This window comes from Temnothorax americanus, unplaced genomic scaffold, assembly GCF_048541705.1.
Source record: "Temnothorax americanus isolate GAGA-0224 unplaced genomic scaffold, ASM4854170v1 Scaffold30, whole genome shotgun sequence".
Taxonomy (NCBI): Eukaryota; Metazoa; Arthropoda; class Insecta; order Hymenoptera; family Formicidae; genus Temnothorax; species Temnothorax americanus.
The window spans coordinates 2228572-2250000 of NW_027509443.1; the positions used below are offsets into that span (position 1 = coordinate 2228572).

The window sequence follows — 21429 nt, forward strand, 5'->3', positions numbered from 1 at the left end:
GTGATTGGTCTATTTTCTTACGGCCTTACGATTATGACTTATACTACGTTTACGCGAGCGTTACTTCTGTAGTAACTTACGATAATGTAGTAACTTACGACCTAGGGACAACATTTAAGAACAATATCGTTCAATTAGATCTAAGATTGAAAGCCTAGAAAAAAAGATTAGTTTAAATAAACTTTTATATGTGCAAAAGCACATTTAGGTTGACATTGCGTTTAGCGAGAGATGGCCCAGCAATCGAAACCAAGGACAGATGTCTCTCGTTAGACAAGGACAGATATAGATATATAACATAGAAAACAGGATTAGAAATGTTGACATTACCGACGTCGAGGAAGTTCAGCCTTCACTTTAGGATCCCCTTAAATACTGAAATGAGAATATATATATAGAGAATACATAACCTCAACTATAAATCATCAAATTAACTAATATTGATAAATATTAGCTCAGACTATCGCGTCAACACATTTTTATAAAAATGTATAAAAATTATTTTTAAAATTGTTCTGTTTTTTTCATTTATTAAATTTACAAATTTGTTAAATTTATATAAAAACTTTTAAATTTATCAAAAAAAATTATTTATTGCATTATTTACTGCATTAATTTTTTTGTGATAAATTAAATTTATCAGTATTTATTGTTTGTTACTATTTACTTAATTTCTTCATTTACGGAATTTATTTCATTTAATTAAGTTTTATTTATTTACTTCAATTTAATTAAAATAAGACATATTTTCGATAGTTATTTTGTTTTATTCAAAAATGACGCGTAATGCCTGCCATCACTTCCGCTCCCATTAATGGCGGCTTTGTCCCATCCCCTCATTAAAAAATCCCTAACCTGTCATACCGGCACCAGAGTGAGGGTGCCATTAGATGGAGTGCGGAAACGTGGAAACGCGGAAGCGCGGAAGACAAAATTTACTAGATTTCCGACGATCCGTTCCGTCTGTTTTGAATGCCTTATATTACATGGAGCATATTTTGAGCGGAAAAGCGGAACGGAGAATTATAAAATTGTAACGATGCACCCCCACACATGCATCATTCCCGGCGAAGAACTGCCGGATGCCGCCCGACGATCTCCGTCAGGCGAGGAAAGGGCGCGGTGCGCCCACCTTATTTTTTAAACGAAGGAACTGTGATCGTGTGCGCGGCACTCCGCCGCACCGACATCTTCCCGGGTCTCCGAAAGACACCGAGGGGAGCCGAACGCCGCCGAGCGCGAGCACGCTTACCGCCACGCCGATCCCGCTCCGCTCCGCCGGCGGCGCGGCTCACGCGGGAATCGGCCTCCCCTCCCTAGCGTACCACCCGGGCGAGTATAAAATACCGGCGCCGCGACAGATCGACACTCGCAATCCGAGCTTAGCTACCTGTGCTCCGCTACCCTCGGAGACGAGTACCTTTCCGCTTCCTAGGCCAGCTCACGAAACGGGGTACAGCGTTCTGTGCCTCGCTCGAGAGTTCTCGAGCGCTGACCGCCTTCCTACCCGGGACACCCCGTCTGCCACGGTAACCAGGGGTCGAGCGTGCTCGGCCTCTCGACAAGAGTTCTTGCCGCCGGAACAGCCGGACCTCCTCGTCAACCGATCGACCAGCCTAGCCCCTGGCCGTTCGTTTCCCTTACCTCCGCGCCGCATAATTAACACCGGATCATATCGCGAGAAAAGAAACCGCGCCGGATAACACACACGCGCCCGCGCCGCGATTCTCGCGCCGCGGGCCGACCAGCCATTGGCCGGCCTCAAGGCCCGTTCGCACGCGTACCGCATCGCGCCGGTGCGGACCACCTGATTCGCGTCCGCCGCATAAACCGAATGCGCTCCCGACATTTGTAATTATCGCGACCGTCTTATAGAATATAATCCGCCCGCGTCCGCCGCATAAACCGAATGCGTTTCCGTACTCTGTAATTGAACCACTGTAATAAACCACGTTTCGTATCAAAACTGCCTTCTGTCTCTGGGCCTACCATCGAACTCCTGGTCCGGCGAGCTAGTCCGCGTTCGATAAAAACAGCCAAAAGGCAGGCCGTTACAATATATTAATTTTTAACGGTATTTATTGATTAAGATACTTGTATTCAATAGATAAGCTGAAAAGATAAGCATATTAATAAAAATTGCAATGAATTAAGTGAACACAATTTTAAGAAATGAATACAAATGTCTATTTGTCACTATACTGTTCCGCTTTTCCGCGCAAATTGTGCTCCATGTAATATAAGGAGAAACAAACTCGCGGAACGAACGCGTCAAAATCCGTTGTCAACGCGGATACAGTATACTCCATCAAATTTCGGAGCTGTTTAATCACATTGAAAAAAAAAGCTTTTACACATACTCTTCGATTATTTTATTATTTAATAAAAGTGGCAGTATAATATTATAGATCCAAACATCATGTTGATGGTTATTATGAAGTATATATCTTATATGCAAGCCAGGGTACATACATATAGGCTGCGTTAAGTACTGGCAGTGAATATCGAAACGCAGCCATACATAATACACGATAATAGCGAATTCCGCTTTTCCGTTCAAACGTGCGGGACTCAACTCGCGGAAACGCGGAATCTAGTTACTATTCTGTTCCGCGCTTCCGCGTTTCCGCGTTTCCGCGCTCCATGTAATGGCACCCTGAATTTTGGAACGCAGCCGGCCGAGCCGGCGCAGTTCTTGATGTTTGTTGATGTTTGTCTTCAATATGGCGGTGAGTTTACGTTCCTTGCTCGAAAAAACTTCTTTTAATCTTCATATATCTTTTACATCACTAAGCTCTAGCAAAAATCATTATGACACAGAAATAACTGATACTATCATAAATTATTGATGACAATTATTTTTTTTTTTTTAATTAAAGCGATCTTTAAAATTATTGCTGCGATAGGCGGATGAGAGCGCACGCTTCTTTTTAATCGGCATTAGTACATATATATCTTATTGTTATGTTTATAATAAAGTTTCTTAGTTCATTTGTTCTAAAAAAAATTTTACGTTTAATTAATACATAGATGACTTATTAAAAATATATTTGATCTATGCTGAACAGACTAGAAGTACCGAATTATAGGTTAATATTGAGTTATGTTAATCCTTACTCGCGTTTTTTTTTTTTTTTTTTTTACATTACATGGAATGTAATTTGCATTATATCTCAATTTTCATTGTTATCTTTAATGATTTTCAATTAAATAGAAATTGATAATATTCTATATATCCTCCATATAAAGATAAACGCAAAAGTTACGTCTAATTGTGAAACAATTTATCCATAAAATCGGTAAAGGTTCACTCTGTAAATTTAGTAGATTCCTTCAACTGGGGTACATTTTACACCCTACATGAGGAACATTGGATTAAAGGTCTTAATTTTAACCATTTTAATCGCAGGAGCTAAAGAAAGCGTCCGAGAAGAAAATCAGGAAGAAAACCGACAAGAAGACTAAGGAACCGAAGGATGCATCCAAAAATATAATGCGTGAAGTCAAAATCCGAAAGTTGTGCTTAAATATTTGCGTGGGCGAATCAGGTGATCGACTGACGCGTGCTGCCAAGGTAGATTTAACATTCTGAACATATTATTTTTGTTTTAATAAAATTGTCTTCAACGGTCCAACCTTTAGAGTTAAAATAATTTTTTACATAGGTCTTGGAACAACTGACTGGCCAGCAACCAGTGTTTTCTAAAGCTCGATATACGGTACGTTCATTCGGTATCCGCCGTAATGAAAAAATAGCTGTGCATTGTACTGTACGTGGCGCGAAAGCTGAGGAGATTCTGGAACGTGGCTTGAAGGTGAATGAAAAAAAAAAAAAAGTCTATACGTATGATTTACGCTTACGTTATAATTCTAATGTATTATTTGGGTTACAGGTACGCGAATATGAATTGAGAAAAGAAAACTTTTCTTGCACCGGCAATTTTGGCTTTGGTATTCAAGAGCACATTGACTTGGGAATTAAATACGATCCCAGTATCGGTATCTACGGTTTAGACTTCTACGTTGTACTTGGACGCCCAGGTTAGTAGTAACTACCTTGATTTCAATTGCATACTGAATGCCTAAAGTAATATTGCACATTCTGCATCATAGATATCCTTGTTTTATGGTGTTATCTATACATTAAAATGTGCTAGAGAAAATGTTTCATATTTGCAACTCATGCCCACTTCATTTTACTGGGTGTGTTACTTGATTGAGACTACACTTTAATTAAATATTAAAAAATATTTATATAATATTATATAAATGTAAAATAAAAGGATGAAAGTGTTTGATACCTTATGTATGGATAAATCCAAATGTAAATTATGAAATGTGTTTAATTTGTAGGATTTAACGTAGCTCACAGAAGAAGAAAAACTGGCAAGGTCGGTTTTCAACACCGGCTTACCAAAGAAGATGCTATAAAATGGTTCCAACAAAAGTATGATGGTATTATCATAACAGGAAGGAAGTGATTCACATGTATTTTATATTGTACAATTTAGTAAATAATTTTAACAAAAATTATCTATATTCTTTAGTAATATATCTAAACCTTGTATCCGTATCACCTTCATGCTGCCGAATCTGCAGATATATTTATGACACTCCGCGAAGCTTTGGAATAAGAAAAAGACTTAATATAAAGCTTTGGAATTTTTATTAAAATTTTTTTCTATTGCATAATACAATCAAAACACTGACGAGTATGTGGATAAATTAATGAGACAGAATGTTCTTCACCATATAAAAATAAGGATCAAGTAAAACGCGAATTTGTTATTGTACGTAATTATTAAATTCGCGGAAAACACTGTATCAGAGACAAAATTGGACAATATTCTATTTAAAAAGTGTCAAATGCTTATATATATCTTTAGCATTTTTTGCCATTATTTTCGATGGAATGACATTTTATTAGCTATAATCGATCTTACTTAGGCCTAGCATTATAACGCCCACATAAAAGAAACTTCATTATAAAATAAACATTATTTACCACTTCGGAGTTAGAGAAATGTGTGATCGCACTTACATATTATATGAAACTATATTCTTTCCTTGGACATTGGACGTTTTGATACAGTATTACTGTCAATATATATTTCTGTTTCTTGATTTATAAAACATTTATTAGAAGAATGTTGCTTCAAGACTTCAAGAAACGATCTGTATGTGCTATGAACGTTCGTACTTATTGGCACCTTAGACGTACACTTTTCAGACTAATTTCATTCGAAATTACAAAAATCTTAGTGCTAAAGAAATTATCGTTTTCATTCATATTGCGATTTTAAATCATATAGGCTGCGTTCGGGGAGCGCGCTATTAGCGGTAACGCTATTGCATCGTTCTATCTTTATCGCTCATCAGGTGTAAAACAAGGATAGAATAAGCAAATAGCGCTGATAGCGCGCTCCCCGAACGCAACCATAATATAACACTATTAACATAAACTTTCAGATCATAACATTAAGATTTAAAAAAATAAAAGGCAAAAAAAATTACTAATTACTTACACACACATCTAATTTTATGATATTCTTATTGCTGAACAAGAGTTCAGAGCTTTGATAACAAAAGGTAACTTTAATCCAATAGTTGGTGCTGGTTGGTGCCAAGCATTAAACTTGATTATAATCAAATATTCATTCACAATAATTAACTGTCCCACTAACTCTTTGGTTCTAACTTAAATACATGAAAATATCCCGTAAAAAAATGAATAATTATAATTATAAGACATAGGAAGTGTGCTCATTAATATCCACTAATAGTTGCACTTGTATTAACTTGAAGCTACGAGCAGATAAAAAGGTAAGATATATCCTTCAGTCTCCATATTATTACCTTATCTGGACGCCATGTCAGCAGACTTTGATATAGATAATATATACAGGATGATTCTCTCTCTCAGAGTTACTATACATATATACAATTAAATGATTTCTTTTCCATTGTGACCATTTACCTCAAAATCATTTTCTTGTACATATTTAAAAGTTTGAAAGACGGACAAAAACTCTGATCTTTTTATCCTGAATATTGTATATACATACATACATACATATATTATATGTATGTGTATATAGATATATATTTCATATTTATAACAAATATATAAATAAATTTATTTATCTATGTCTGTGGGAATCCCCACGTGATAACGAGAAAGATATATATTCAAGTTTTACTCGTATAAAGATGGGCATGCATTTCAAATATAATTACGTAAAGATAATAGATAAATTCTCGACTTAGAATTTTCCTTAGCAATTTGTTATATATATCATATATTTCTTGCTCAATTTTAGAATATTTTATTATGATGCAACGCATGCATAATAATCATTGAAGAAGTGAAATATGATTTGCAATAACTAGACAATATATCTTTTTTTTCAAATATAACTAGGATATTTATATATCTACTAATTTAGAGCATACAAGTCATGCGATACGCGTGATATTAATTTGTAATACATGGCCATCGCAGAGCATTGATGACATATACAGTCATAAACAAATTCAGTCTAAGCTGTATATAATTTATGCTGTTAAATCCCAGAACTTTAAATATACAAGTAAAAGCAATCTCCTAAAATTGCTAGCTGTTTACAAACTATACGCCATATATATTTTATGGATTAGCTAGCAATTTTTGCGAGAGAAGCATGTTGCTTTTACAATATATATATTTTCGATATATCTATCAAGTTTTTAAAACAAATTTTTTGAACACACATAAAAATGTTGATTTTTAAAAGATACCAAAGACCTAAACGCATTTAAAAATTCCGGTATTAAATCGCATAATGTAACACCAGCCGTCAATAATGATATAACTTTTTTATATTGAAAATTTTTAGAAAATATTATTTTCTCGCTGATCGATAGTATCTATCGATATTGTGCCTTTCCGCATCCGTGAAACCTAAAATACTTTCAATAGCATTTAAGTGACCGTGATGATTCTCCTTATCAGTTAAGAAATAGTAGATCGCCGACTTTAGGAACTGCAGGGTAATTTCTGGGTCGAGAGTACCCTGGCTGCTTCTCGCCTCTACAATACGCCTATACATTGCCTGATCAAAACAGAATGACACACTTGTTAAAGAATAAAGTTCTGTGACATTAAGAAAGTGTACAACTGGAAAGTATTGTATAATTGTTTGTACATATAATGTTTCATCAGATTTGAATTCAGACATATAATGTATAAGATTCAACATAATAATATAGATATAAGTTTTTAACGATTAACAGCATACATGTATGATTGAAAATTATTTGTATATTCCAATTTCGTATCAAGACATAACACAATATTACATTTTTACGCATTAATATCAAGTAGAATTAAATCGATCTATCTGAATTCAAAAATATAGTATACACGTTTTGTATGCAATATGGTGAAAATATGGTGAAAGCGTGCATTGCCTGTAAGCACGTGCAAAACTTACATTGCCCGAAGATAATAAGAGGCTGTTTCTTCCAAGTGCACTGGATAACATCGCCCGATCTAAGAGCAACGTATAGAAGTATAAACCATCTACGTTTGTGCTTCATAGTCCGCATGCAATTGTTGCAGCAAGCATTCACTAACGCGAATGTAAAGGAAAGAAAGATACGAGGAGCGCAATCGTGTTCTTTTCCACACGCCCTTATCTATTCAAGAACTGATCGCCTTGTCGACAACTTATGTCGGCAAGTTCTCAACAAAAGTTCTCCCCAAAGTTACCGTCACTCCTTTCACTTACGGATGAGTGACGATTACTCTGAGATAACACGGAATTACTAAGTTACAAAATAACAAGTTATTCAGATAAGTCACAAAAAAGATCTCCAATTAAATACATTCATCTAATTTCGGAATTTATAAGAGGAAACCACAGCAAACATTACATTTATGTCAGAATATCAGCTCTTGATGCAGTAAAACATTGATAGAATACCGGTGCATCGAATATGCGAACAACTGCTACTTTAAGGGCGATAAAAAGTGGATGAGAATTGCGTCATCACGTCGCAGCCGAGTTAAGATACAGACCTTACGTGTGCCAAGGACCCAGAGAGAAACAGCCTCCTGAGCGCTTAATAAACTTTGGCTACGTTCGGCTGAAATGTGAGGTTCAGGCGAGTAGCTTGTGTCCTGGAGTGTGAGCGGCGACCAAAAAAAGTGGCACATCGTTAGTACAAGAGTATTGTGAACTACGAAGATGCTCGAAATGTGATGTACACGCCTAACAAGTGTAATAAATAATATGAGAAATGTGAAAAATGAATAAACAATGTCTGCAAAACAAATAAAAAAGCTAATTGGATTACGTAAAAAAAAAAAAAAAAAAAAAAAAAAAAAAAAAAAAAAAAACGCGTGAGATTCACTTTATTAGATGTGTTATTGTGTTAGCATAATTAATCGCTAGCACAAATCTTGCTCTCTCCCTCTCCCTCTCTCTCTCTCTCCCTCTCTCTCAATCGTGAGAAAATCAGTTATTTTACAAATTTTGGTATACCTATATTTTAGGTAGAATGCATCTAAAAAGAATAAGACATACTAATGATTAAGCAAGGAAAATAAGAATGCAAATGTCGAACTAATAAGAGACTCATTTGTGCAAATATCGCAATGCAATCTAATATTATAAAAGCTCGTTGATGACAACAAAAATGATGAATTCGCTGAAAAAGACTGTGGCATATAATAACTAGTGTTTGAAACGCTTAAAAATCATAACAAAAATTATATTTGAGATATATTAAAGCAATTGAAAATTCCTCTCATCTTGCAAAAGACGAATAAAATTTTCAGTCAATCTGCTACGTCGCTGTATTGCCATATTTGTCAACGTAGGACTTATAGAATCGTAAATTATATAAATAAATCACATCTCACCTTAATATTCTCTAACTCAGCTTGCGTGACAGTTAGCTGTTGAAGCAACTCTGCAACGGTGACTTTAGGCGGTGATTGATGCGCCTGCACGAATATCTGTAATTTTATGAAAAGTACTCTTACCATTGTCGATCTTGCTTACGTTTTCCATCCTTACGTTTATCTTCGATATATCTATCATACCTGATCGGCTTGTTCGATGCGCGCCGCTTCTTGACCTTTGGCATACATTTTCAGGTACATTTGCTTATTTCTTTCTTCCTGCTCACTCAAAAGCGTCTTCTGGTCATTAAGCTCAGTCTTCACAGCCTCTAATTCCAATTCTAATTCACGTGCGCGAGCTTCGGCAATGTCCATAGCCGGGCGCATTTCGCAGTAACGAGTATTAACCTCAGATAATTGATTCAACAAGCTTTCCACCTACAAATATATTACCAATGAAAAAAATCATAGTTTCTTATTTTTTAAAAAAATGAAAAAGAAAAAAGTTATAATCAGTCGAACGAAAGACTTTACTGACCTTGTCATTGTGCTTCTGTTTAAGCTCCTGCAACTCATCAACATGCCGCCTATGCATATCCTCGATTCTACCTTCGTAATGACTAACTAATCGACGTCTCTCTTCATCTCGTTCTTCGCTCGTTGGCGTCACAGGATTCGTATCAGGAACAATATCGTCGGATACCGTATTAGCACACGTTGTCGTGCTGACAGTAATCTCCGGCTGTGACTCAGGAAGGCACACGGAGTCTTTCGAATGGACGGAACCGTCTTCGAAGTGTCCGGAATCAGCTAATGACGAGGGGAGATCCGTGTGCACGCGCTTTTCCGGCGTTTCCGGACTGGTGACGGGTTTCTCCGCGGCGACTTCATCAGGAAGATCCTTGCTTGGCGATTCCGGCGAAAAGGGATTGTTCTCGCGCACGGTGAGAGCGTCGCTGCTATCCGTTCGCTCATCTGGACTGTTCAGAGAAGCCTTGTACAACCTCAACTCTACGACCTCTTTCGTCAAACGCAAGATCTCCCGGTCCTTCTCATCGATCTCCTTGCGCGCCTCCTTCAACAGAGCCTAGACATAACCGAGAGAGATATTAACAGCCACGTAATTTTGACAAAGAAAAAATAAAATTATAATAGTTAAGTATACGGGTAAACCATTTGAGTCTCGTTATATCATCACCAATTCCAGATTAAATGATTGTTAATCAATTATGAAATTTAGACTTCTCAAGAGACTGAGTCACGAATGATATTTTCAATTCAAGAGATAGAGTATATTTTGTATATTGCGCTTAATTTACAAGGTTAATAAAGAAAAATTTAAGAGCGGAATGAGTAACGAATAAGATCTACAGTTCTTACACACCCTGGTGAGAAAATTTCTCATATTTTCTCAAAAATTTCTTAAGAGAATTTCTTATATAGTTTACAATATATTTAGATTTCTACAAAGAAATGTATTAGCGGGAAAAATATTTCAATATTATATTGAATTTTTCTGAAAAATGTTCCAATTCATATAAAAAAATCTTAAAATTCTAAGAAAGCCTTGAAATTTTTATAGAAATTCTAATTAATAATAAAAAAAACTTTGAGACATTTTTTCACGAGGGTAATAGGAATTAATTACCTGAAATTTTCGGACTTGTTTAGCCGCTCTCTGAGTAGGCGTAAGGTATTGTTCGTTGTCGCCGACATAATTCGAGCAGTGCACGACATATTTTCGCGACCGACCGGACCAGGTGGTGCCGTTCAACGCGAAGGAGGCATGCTCGCAGGCGCTCGCTGTGCTGCAAGCGCTGCTATAACTCTTGACGCTCTCGACATCGCTGTCATCGTTGACTCCCGCTGTCGTCGATCCCCCAGAGGCCGCGTGACCTGGCCGCGGCCTCACCGGTGTCAGTGAGAGACTCTACGGTACATTATTCCATAAGCAACATCCGTTAGCGCGACTCATTAAAACAGATACGAATAGAATAGACAATATACAATGCGTATATGGTGATGTTAATTTTATAGATACAATCACACAGCGTTAAATTAATGATTGTTTGAAGTATGGGAATAGCTTCGAAACTTTCAGGAGATTTAAAGATACCGCGTTGATAGAAATATAATCGTGCAGCTAAATCAGTAATTGCTTGAAGTATGGAAATAGAATTTTTTTCAAGTAGCGTTTTTAAAGACCTAAAATATGCAACTTAATATAAGTTTACATTAAATCGAATGTAATTCGAATTTTACGATAGTTACTAAACAAGTAAAGAAAGCTTCTTAAAAGCATATAAATGCTATTTCCAAAACTATGTAGTACCAGTTTAAATTAAGTTCAATTAGAAGATATTAGAAATATGTAAGAAATATAATTTTGCATTGCATGAGTCTGTGCTCGTTGCCTCGTGCGGGCTTTAATTTAATTCGTTATAACTAATGTTTCGTTAACATTTTTCGATTACCTCCAAAATTGCTTAAGTGGAGTAGAAAAACGCAACTAATTATTTCGTTAACTTTTCTCGATTACTTTCAAAATTTCTAAGTCCTTAGCTGACTTAAAAAAATAGCTATTTGTTAACAATAAATTAGAGAAAAGGCCATTTACGGTCCAGGCTTGGTAGTCTAATAATAATATCGTACAAATTTATACTTTTTCTGCGCGCCGATTTTTCGCAATACATTCTTTACAGTGATTTAATAAGGATGCTTATTAGCATCAAAAGTTAAATCGATTATCGATTTAAGTATGTGGATTTACTGTTCTAACAAAGAGCTATGTTTTAAGACTAATAAAAGATCGGCGCGTAGGTTACTGAGTTTGGAAGAAGTATAATACAAAATTCACACAACATTATTATTATATAGGCTACCAAAAAGATCCAGCCTGGACCGTAAATGGCATATTCTCTAATTCTAATTGGTTATATAACGGTTCTGTTTTACTTATTATTATTAACGTTATTGTTTTGTTAACGTTTTTCCTAGGTTCTTAAGCGGATTAGAAATAAAAAAAGAACAGCTAACTCTTTCGTTAACGCTTCTCAACTATCTCCAAAATTCCTAAGTCCTTAAGCGGATTAGAAAGAATAATAACTAAATATCTTGTTAACGTTTCTCGATTATCTCTAAAATTCTCAAGTATTTAAAAGAATATTAGACAAAAATAACTATTTCGTTAACGTTAACTATTTCGTTTTTCAATTATCTTCAAAATTTCCAAGTTCTAAGGATTAGAAAAAAAAAGCTAAAGGCACGGCTTATGTACAATGGCTCGTGGAAATCGATACGTGGGTGGATTTATAACGAGTTGCCTACCTGTTGGACGATTTCTTATATTTACTTGGAATAATGACACTCATCTAGGGTATATCTACCCGGTCACGCAAAGGCGGACAGGCCGACTACAGGCTCAACGTGCGAATCGCCCGTTAATCAACGGAACTTCGAGCGCCGCCCCGAAGTTACGGTTAGCACAAAATAAAGGTAAAGGTCTCCATATCAAAATTCTGACACACGCCACACGTAAAAGCCAGAGATCAATTTCTTCTATAGTTCTTGCCGAGGACTTTAGTGGATCTTAGAACATGAGCGGTAACAAATCGCACTTTAATGATCTTAATACGCTTGTCGTTGCGTGAAAGAATATAAAGGAAATATAAAAGAACGAATATATCGAGCATTCGTACAGAATATTCTATGCTAACACCGGTGTAACGAGCAAAGCGCGCGGAGCAATCCCGGTAGTGCTCTTCAGTTTGAAACCGTTCAATCTTTAATGCAATCCCGGGATTGCGGAGTTACCGTTTGCGTGTCTCTTTAGTTTTCGCTTTCTCGCGCAATACGATAAGAGATCGTAATCGCCGCCGAAGAAGCTCCTCGTCGAGCAGCCGTGCGACAGTCGATACTTGAAACTTAATTCGGAGCAAACTCGTCTACGTAGTGCGTAGCGACGTTGGCAATTCCCTCCGGACTTGAGAGACAATTCCTTCTGAGTAGGAGCTAGGAGCTAGACGTGTCAGCGAGTTACTCACGAAGGATCGTTGTCGCGGCGACTCGGTTCCATTCTCCGTGATGACCGGGAAGATACGATGATCCGGATGTTGATGCTGCTGCGGCGACTGCAGGAGATGGTTGTGACGACGGGGATGGTGTTGGTGGCCGACCAGGGCCGTGCTAGCTGCGACGGCGGCGGTGGTGGGTCGCGGATGATGTGGTAGTAGTCGTTCGCCGCGCAAGCGCAAGCTCGCGGCGCGACGCAGAGCCGACGGCGACGGCCTCGGTATACGGGAGTCCAACGAAGACGGCGGCGAGGTAGTAGCTGCTCATATAGTACATTCCGGTTAATAATTGAGTAGCGGGAGATGGAATCATGATCGAGAGCGGGCTATAGAGAAGGCTCTGTGCATCGTGTATTCGCTTTTAAAGATCAGATCGAGGGTAATCTAGTACTTACTTTTTTAAAAGCTTCTTGAAAAAATCGATATAATCTTTCGAAGTCAATCTTCTTTCATAATTAGGAATCTTCTTTTAACGAATGTCGATTAAACCACTTCCAGCAATGAAATGGAAATTATACGCATTGATTTCGCCTTCCAAACTTTGCGATATTCGCGATTGAGGTTTCAGCAACGTTTAATAAGTTTTGATATCGCCGATTTTGGGAGCTTTCCAGCAAACGACACAAATCGACACAAGTATCGTTTTATCTTTGTTAGTATACTCATTGCCAAAAAAGAAAGATAGAACGATGTTTGTATCGACTTGTGTCGCTTGCTGGAAAGCTCCCTTTAACCAATATTGTGAAATCTTAAGTTCTAAAGTTTTTAAATTTTAGAAAAAGATTTTATATTTATATGCCTTGATCGTATTTTCTCTTGATGGTAAATTCTTAATCGCAATTCGTTCGAGCACGTGGAAATATAAATTTTTTTCGGGATAGATTATGTGTGAGCCTCGATTGCCTAAATTCGTTAGAATTTTAAAGTTATAGAAAATAAATGACGAATGACAATTTCTAAGTAAATCTAACAAAATCTAAAAACAGATTTTCATAACGCGAGTTACGACGGTTGACAAACGAAGAGGAACATCAAGGAAAGACAAAACAACGATAAAATCAGTTTACAAAAGTGTGACATTTAGGAAAAACAAAAATAAAACTTTGAAATTGAATTGATTGAAAGTGACATTGGACAGTAGAGAGTGATACTCGAAACAATTAATACTTTTTCGGACGATTCCGCAAACCGAATAAAACGCCGCACGGTAAAGCAAAAATATTGAAGTTATATGATGCATTTGTCAATGCAGATTACGTGAAACAAACGAAATATTCAGAGCTCTGTCTCAAATCTATTATAATCTGCCAGTTATTTGGAGCAAGATAGTCTAATAATAGCGTCGGTCGCCAATTAATGCAGACGTAATCTCCGCGCGGAGGATTTTCCATCCTACTTACTAGGGCTACCAGCTGATCCGGCATCTGACACGTGGGTAGAATTGGTGGTTGTGGCAGTGACCTTGTCGGTCGCGGTGACGGCACACGTTGCCAGGATCGGCGTCACGGGGGACGTCGGGATGATGGTCGCGGTGGCGTGAGTTGATTGACCCGGGCGAATTGATTGCGCCAGCTGCAAGGACTGCGGAGAAGATTCTTCGTTGTCGTAACGAGCCATTCCGTCCATCCCGGCTTATCTCGGCGCCGTGACGACTATCACCTGATGATGCGAGGAGAATACATAGCTGTTTATTGCCCGAGGAATTCAGAATTTGAACAACTAAAATCTTGAGAAAAAATACGTAAAACGAAATCTTGAAACGAAAGATCGCAATGGTAAAATGCACGTGAAATGATTCGTTCGGGATTAACGCGAGATATATAATTAATATTTTACTTTATTACACTATTTTCGAAATATGAACATTATCTCTTCAGAGATGGACCCTGTTTAATCTGTACATTCTGTATTCTGTATACGCACATGTGCGAATATAGATTGAAATAATCTAACAAGCAATCTTCGGTTCTTTCTTTCAGTCGGAATTTGTGGAACACGACGTTGTTATCTCTCAAAGTTTTGCCTAATCTTTCCTAAGGTCTTATCTAGCTCGTAAGAAAACAGTGTCAGAGTCAATGATGCATCGGCGTGCTTATCTCAGCAAGCAAATTCTTCCAGACGCCCGTCGTAGTAATATAAATGATCCTTCGGCAAACAGGAAACGGTGGTGTTGACCGAGGTCGAGGACATATCGATTGAACGGAGGCGCTACCGTGCGCTGAACCTAGGTCAGTTGTCTATCTGAACCAGTTCCTGGTAAAGATTTTTAGAGAGCGCAATATTGTCTGCGAATTCCGGACGAATCTCAAATTCATTCTCGCCCGTGAAATTTTACTTCATCTAAATTTATCTAAATAAAGAACTTTTTCAAAAATTACAAGATTTAGAAAAATGCGCAAGTGGGCGTAAAGAGTTCTCCGATAAAAAATTAAATTATTATAATTAAATTAAATTAAATTAATTGAATTTTCTATACATAAAAAGCAAAAAAAATTTTAATAAATTACAAATAGTAAATAATCAGCATTGGGGAAATAATAAATCTATATAATAAATAAATAAATACAATAAACTAAGATAAAGAATTTCGCGAATATAGTCACAACAGCAAGGAGCTCGAACACGCAAGTGCTCGAAGTCATTCGCACAATTGTCGGGTGCATTAAGCGTGCCGTATACAGTTGTTAACTCCGCGTGTAAATACTTCGTCCTTGCGGTAACCGCTGAAGCCGGATACGGGACCGTAATTTCGCGGCGTACTTTAGAACGATTAGCAGAATTACGTAAAAAGATTTTAAAGGGATTGTGCGTGTGAATTCCGAACGTAAATCTCGAATTTGCTCTCTCGAGATGTACAAAAAAATCCAACAGACGTATACAAATATAAACGGACGTATAAAAAAGCGTATACGTATATTACATAATTACCCAATTTTTCCCGAATGCATAAATAAGAAATCGCAAGTTGAAATAACGGTGATCGTAAATTATCATTTTATAGGACAAAAACAGTAGAGAATTAGATAAAAAATTGTCTGTTTTGACGCATTCTTAGAACTTAATAAATAAAAAAAAAAAAAAAAAACTGCATAAAATTGTGAAATAATATTTAGTTAAAGTTCCTAAATATGGTAAATTAAAAAATCATGTAAGCAATCACGAAACGCAACGAATCTATTGTAATAAGAGATTCAAATAATTTCGCACAAAATAATCCGTGATTTTTTAAAATAAAAACTTTTAGCTAACTAGCATAGAAGCGAAGTTACTTTACAAACAAACATCGATCCGGTCGAATTCGTTTGCATTCGTTTGACTTGTGTTTAGTTTGAAGGTCTCTAATTTGACTTATTCTGGACGTTCCTTATTTCGTTCCTATTTCACAAAAGAAAATCCAGACTCGCGATCTCCTTCTCGTGACGTAGAACTTTTCCAAGTTTCGTAATGCAAACACAGAATATTTCAGTTTGGGAGCCTCATTACGTAGATCGATCGTAACGCGCTCGACGGTTTCGACATCGCCGAGTTTACGAAAGAATCGAAAGATAGGTAAATTAAAGCCGAGAACGCGGAATAATCTCCGCCCGACTTCGGGTGTCGAAAGGACAGTCGAAATGAAGTGAAAGGCACGCGAAATGAGGGAGAACCGCGACCTTTGTTCGAAATAAAATAATCGATCGGGGGCCACATTCTATTTCAAGGATATTCTGCGACATTATGCCAGCGTTTGCTTCGCCGACACGGCCGCGCAGCGACGGATTTTACGCCAAACGGGGAGGGTATCATCCCGATACCATACGGCGGCCGTAAGTAAATGATTTCGCGTAAAAACATTTATTTGTTTACAAATACGCGCCACGCAAGTCACGTACTTCCGCAACCCCCGCAAATCCCGTTCCTCCTTAGTGCTGGTCTACAACCTTGCTTTAAAGAATATTTAAGCTCTAAGCCCCCCGTAAAGGCTATTCTACAATTGCGTAAGCGTAAGGTTGTAGGAGTAGGAGTAGTAGTAGTCGTGAATGTTGTACAACGGTTCAGTCTACAATAAAGTAACGATACGTTGTAAACTTGATTACAGCAACCAATCAGAGTGCAGCGGAAAGTACAGAGGTCAAGGCACTTCCGATACTCGTCCAGCACAAACTTTTCATTTGTTGATCTTTGTGTGAAATGCATCGTTTTTTCCATAATAATTCGTTGCTTCTCACCAGCCCAATCAATTCTCTACACGATAATAAGTTTAAAAAAGTTTCATCTTCCTCGTACTGAGCACTTTCCTCGTATTCCATGATGAACACGTACCAAAAACATTACAATAGAAAAAAAGAATACTTTCGGATGCCGAGAAAGAATGTTATAACTTGACTCTTGAGATCTTTATAGCGGTCTTCGGTTCGGGATCACGTGTATTTACTGTTTCGACAAAAACAATTATGGGGCAGCGCGCGGCGTGATGACGCGTAACAGCACTCTGATTGGTTGGCTCTTACGTTCACATCTGGCGTAGTCGTGAAAGATGAAGTTCAACCATCTTCCACAACACGCTTTACAACCGCAGTACCGCTCTACAACCACGCCGTACAACACTCTTACAACCACTTACGACCACGCTTACGCAATTGTAGAATAGCCTTAAGAAATTGACCACGCACAATGAAATGTGAGGAAAATACTCGATTGTGCGTGGTCAATTTCTTACGGCTTAGAGCTTAAATACCCTTTAAAGCAAGGTCGTAGACCAGAAGTTAAGCCTGTAATACCAGACCACAGATTGAGATTGAAATTGGGTTGGAATTCAACCATCAATTAGAGTATTAAAGCAAAGTTTACTAGTAAACTTGAGATTAGTTATCACTATTCTAATTGATTAAATTTCAATCCAATCTCAATCCTAATCCGCGGTCTGGTCTGATACGCGGGCTTTACTCGCTTTTGCCAGAATCGATATATCAGAATTAATGCGTCTGCATAGGAACGTCTCGCTCTCTATTGGACAGGGCAGGGAACATATTGATTCGTTCATTCAATAATGCAATTTGTTATTTCTGCATTGGCTGAAGATAATTAGTTTGTCTACTTCCGCGATCCGTTGCTCCTCGCTCGCTTTTCGCCGGAATCAATACGCGCGCAGAATTAATGCGCTTGCAGTAATAAAATTTCATTTATATTTATTATACAACAAATATTACAACTTATCCATTTTAATACAGTCAGTTAATTGAGATTAGATAATCTGTTAATTACATTTCTATAGGAAATATAATTTGTTTATTTGTTAATTATATTTCTATAGGATTGATATAGAAACCTTAACGGCGCAGAGAGGATAAAAATAATTAACATACAATGCGTTCTGGCATATTGTAAAATTTCAACAAATAACACGACATATTTTTGAACGAGCAATATATCGATAGATCGATAAAGTGATAAATTCTTTAAACGAACGGGTCGATACTTTTCGCGCACTCGAGCGACCGATCGACGCGAAATTATTATAGCAGCGACGCGCGCGTTATATAACGCAAGTAAAGTATAATCTGGTATAATTATAAGTAAATTGGCGCGTTAACGGACTGTGGGGACTGGGAAGAAACAAAACGCTCGCGATCCGAAGTGTATTCCTATTCGTAGAGCGCAAAAAGATAGCTATCGGCTTGCCAACGTGCTTCTCACGCTCAACGACGTTTCCACTTTCGTGAGAAAATATCGATATACCGTCAGCGACGATATTTTTCGGTCGCGTATTTTTTTTTGTCAATCCATCGGTGATATCTCGCGATAAGGCGCGTCGCGTCGTAGATGACGTAGATTATTAATTCTTTTCAAACATCACTTGCTCTTTCCGCAACACGGTCAGAAATCAAACGTTGGAACTGGAAGGGAAAGAAAACGAACGAGACGAGATTGGAGGGAACTGCGGGAACTGCGGACGCGACTGCGGCTGGAAAAGAAGCCGGGGAAAAAAAACGACCGTTGTCAATTTAACGCGAGTGTCGATTAATGTCGGCGCGTATCGTTCAAAAAACTGCTCTCTCCACTCTCCACGCTTTCGTCTTTCTCCTCCCCCACCTCTTTCCCGCCGCCCTCGCGCCACGCCGACGAGACGCTGCGTAACCAGCGCAAACCAGCGTAACATATGTAGATGTAGCGATCGTGGATCCGACGCGACGGACCGACGACCGAGGAGCGAGGAGAGCGAGGGAGGGAATCGCGAGATGCTCGCGCGCGGGCACTCACCTCGGTGAAAAGCGCACCGGTACCGTGGGCGAGACACGTTCGATCATTCGCCGTTTGTTTTTCCCGAAGCTGCAGATTTCCTCGAAGCGGAGGCAGGCGGCAGGCGGCGTCACAATCCGTTCGCGAGATTCAACAAATCCGCGAGGAAAGACACTTGGCTTGACGCACTCACTGTCGAACACCGACCGTCACTCCGGACGCGGGACGGGGGCCACGTGGTCCTGCCGCAGAAGTCGGAATGAGATTCGCGACTGTGCGAGATCGGGCAACCCCTCCCCCTCCCCCGCCCCTCACCCACCACCGCACCACCCCCTCACGTGCTCTCTCTCTCTCTCTCTCTCTCTCTCTCTTTGTCGAGCCACGAGCCACCGCCACCACCGGGCGAGAATCGAGAGATTCGATTGTCTTCTCGGTCGCACACTATCGCACGGCGCGAACGTTGCCGCAAGTGCCGCAATTCGGCCGCGAATTCGGACGCGACGAGCTGAAGTACGCGCCGCTTGAGGAAAGTCAACGTCGCACTGTGAGACCGTGACACGGATCGCGCGCGCGGGCACGTGACGTCGGCGACAACAGAGTTTTTAGCGATATAATATCGGTCGTGCATACGCCGTGTATTAAGTACCGCGTCGACGACGATGACGGATGACGTCTCGATGACACTAATCTAAAATCTAAAATCCTGATTTTGACCGCCCGCGGCATCTGTCGACGATGAGGCGAACGTTGTTGCGCTGCTCGGGAGTCTCGGGCAGTCTCGGGACTATTCGGAGAGGATCGGTAGTAGAGTTTGTTTTTCGTACCTTGCACTTTTACACTTGAAATGAGATAGACATATCGATTATTAAGGGGAAGAAGAGAGACGGAAAGTGCAGAAAGTTCTGCTACAAAGAACTATATTTCTATTCAATTTGATTCAAATAAGAGACTGGACACCCTCGAGTTTCTTTTATCGATCAATTTCGCGTAAAGCAAATACGATGAGAGACTAATCGCCACGTTTAAATTTGAAAAAGAAGAAAAAATAGAGACAAAATCAGTTAGAGAGGAAATGCTATTTAAGTCATTTCCAGGCTTAATTGATGCTTTTCAAACTTATTGTCAGTAAACGATGTGCCAATTTTTTGTCACTTTTTAAAATATAACTGGTTGAAACAATAAATCCACATACTTAAATAGACAATTGATTTAATTTTTGATGCTAATAGCATATATTCTTATAAATTTGAAAAATATTGATTTTTAAGAGAAATATGGAAGTTTGTAGTAATAAATGAATAAATACGTATGTTTCCTAACAGTTAAGATTAAATGTTTAAATTTTCTGTCCCTCCAAGCCGTGGATAATACGAATTTTCGAATCAATTACGTGATGATTTTTAGAACGATAAATTTAAATAGAGACTAACCACCAATAAATCTAAAATAGTGTGCATGTTGTTGTTTTCGACTTGCAAAAATATTTCTAGTGTAAAAAAACACATGTCTAATTTGATGCATTCTCCACAACATGTTTTTAAACGTAGACGATCTATTATACGAACGACTTCACTTAAAATCGGCAATTATATAACCGGCAGAATTGCGTAAAGCAAAAATTTTAATTATACAATATTGGTTATTTCTAATCCAATTTTTTTCTATATGTTAAACGACAAAAAATTAATTATATTTATGTTAAAATAATTGTTTGATAAGTTAATTACCGACGTAAAACAAAACTTATAATGACAATGATTTCTTATCTGAAAGTTAATCTCGCCGATTATATATATATAAAAATAGAATATATATAAAACAAGTAGAAACTTGCACATTGCTTCCTCATAGTTCCTAAGTGTGCAAGTTTTTATTTTATTTGAGGTATAATTATCGGTATTTATTTGTTTTGGCTTCCTCATAGAGGAAGCTTTGTTAGCAAAGGTTCTGATTTCACACTTAACTCTTTTGGGGACTGCGTAAATAATTATATACATTCACTAAAAAATACTAAAAATACTTGTCCACTTAAAAACTAAAACAATACTTTATCGATAAAAAAAATCAGCCCGATATTATAAATATTTGAGATAGCGATTTATTTTTAATTCTATTATATTTTCCAGTCTTTTCTACCCCTATTTCATATATAATTGGTTAAAATTTGGTTGATCAGATCAAGTTTTATAAAGCTTCTATGTATGTACGAATTCTTCGAAATTTCAAATGTGTGTAATACGAGATCTGATCAAT

General features: G+C 37.9%; 3 protein-coding genes across 5 annotated transcripts in view; 2 read left to right on the forward strand and 1 right to left on the reverse strand.

Annotated features, from left to right (window-relative positions):
• The first annotated feature begins 2666 nt into the window (after positions 1–2666).
• On the forward strand, positions 2667–4533 carry LOC143900837 (large ribosomal subunit protein uL5-like). Its single transcript, XM_077412589.1, has 5 exons — positions 2667–2729; positions 3410–3574; positions 3666–3815; positions 3894–4041; positions 4354–4533. Exons 1-5 carry the CDS (start codon positions 2709–2711, stop codon positions 4479–4481), a joined length of 612 nt encoding a protein of 203 aa, XP_077268715.1. The 5' UTR covers positions 2667–2708; the 3' UTR covers positions 4482–4533.
• A 116-nt stretch (positions 4534–4649) lies between these two features.
• Qtc (GRIP domain-containing protein quick-to-court) lies at positions 4650–19481 on the reverse strand. Of its 3 annotated transcripts, XM_077412585.1 has the most exons (10): positions 19198–19481; positions 14358–14616; positions 12931–13217; positions 10536–10817; positions 9426–9974; positions 9089–9325; positions 8906–9001; positions 8060–8161; positions 7473–7531; positions 6924–7091 (listed from the first exon to the last, which is right to left on the reverse strand). In XM_077412585.1, exons 2-10 carry the CDS (start codon positions 14581–14583, stop codon positions 7070–7072), a joined length of 1860 nt encoding a protein of 619 aa, XP_077268711.1. In that variant the 5' UTR covers positions 14584–14616; positions 19198–19481; the 3' UTR covers positions 6924–7069. The 3 variants fall into 3 exon arrangements, with proteins under 3 accessions (XP_077268709.1, XP_077268710.1, XP_077268711.1); XM_077412583.1 differs by lacking the exon at positions 7473–7531 and having other exon boundaries at positions 4650–7091; positions 19198–19480; XM_077412584.1 differs by lacking the exons at positions 7473–7531; positions 8060–8161 and having other exon boundaries at positions 4650–7091; positions 19198–19480.
• A 25-nt stretch (positions 19482–19506) lies between these two features.
• The window catches only part of Mif2 (mitochondrial translation initiation factor 2), an 8827-nt gene continuing 6904 nt past the window's right edge, over positions 19507–21429 (forward strand). Inside the window, exon 1 of the mRNA XM_077412581.1 lies at positions 19507–19977. The gene's annotated coding sequence lies outside the window, so the exon portion shown is untranslated. The remainder of the gene's footprint in view (positions 19978–21429) is intronic.

What these genes read in the sequence shown, in the direction of transcription:
- LOC143900837 (XM_077412589.1), top strand. Translation starts at nt 2,709, where the DNA reads ATGTTTGTCTTCAATATGGCG. An exon ending in TGTTTGTCTTCAATATGGCG is followed by an intron (nt 2,730 to 3,409) that starts GTGAGTTTACGT and finishes TTTTAATCGCAG; the next exon opens with GAGCTAAAGAAAGCGTCCGA. An exon ending in GACTGACGCGTGCTGCCAAG is followed by an intron (nt 3,575 to 3,665) that starts GTAGATTTAACA and finishes TTTTTTACATAG; the next exon opens with GTCTTGGAACAACTGACTGG.
- Qtc (XM_077412583.1), bottom strand. Translation starts at nt 14,583, where the DNA reads ATGGACGGAATGGCTCGTTACGACAACGAAGAATCTTCTCCGCAGTCC. An exon ending in CGGATCAGCTGGTAGCCCTA is followed by an intron (nt 13,218 to 14,357) that starts GTAAGTAGGATG and finishes CTATATGAGCAG; the next exon opens with CTACTACCTCGCCGCCGTCT. An exon ending in AACAAGTCCGAAAATTTCAG is followed by an intron (nt 9,975 to 10,535) that starts GTAATTAATTCC and finishes GGTTATGTCTAG; the next exon opens with GCTCTGTTGAAGGAGGCGCG.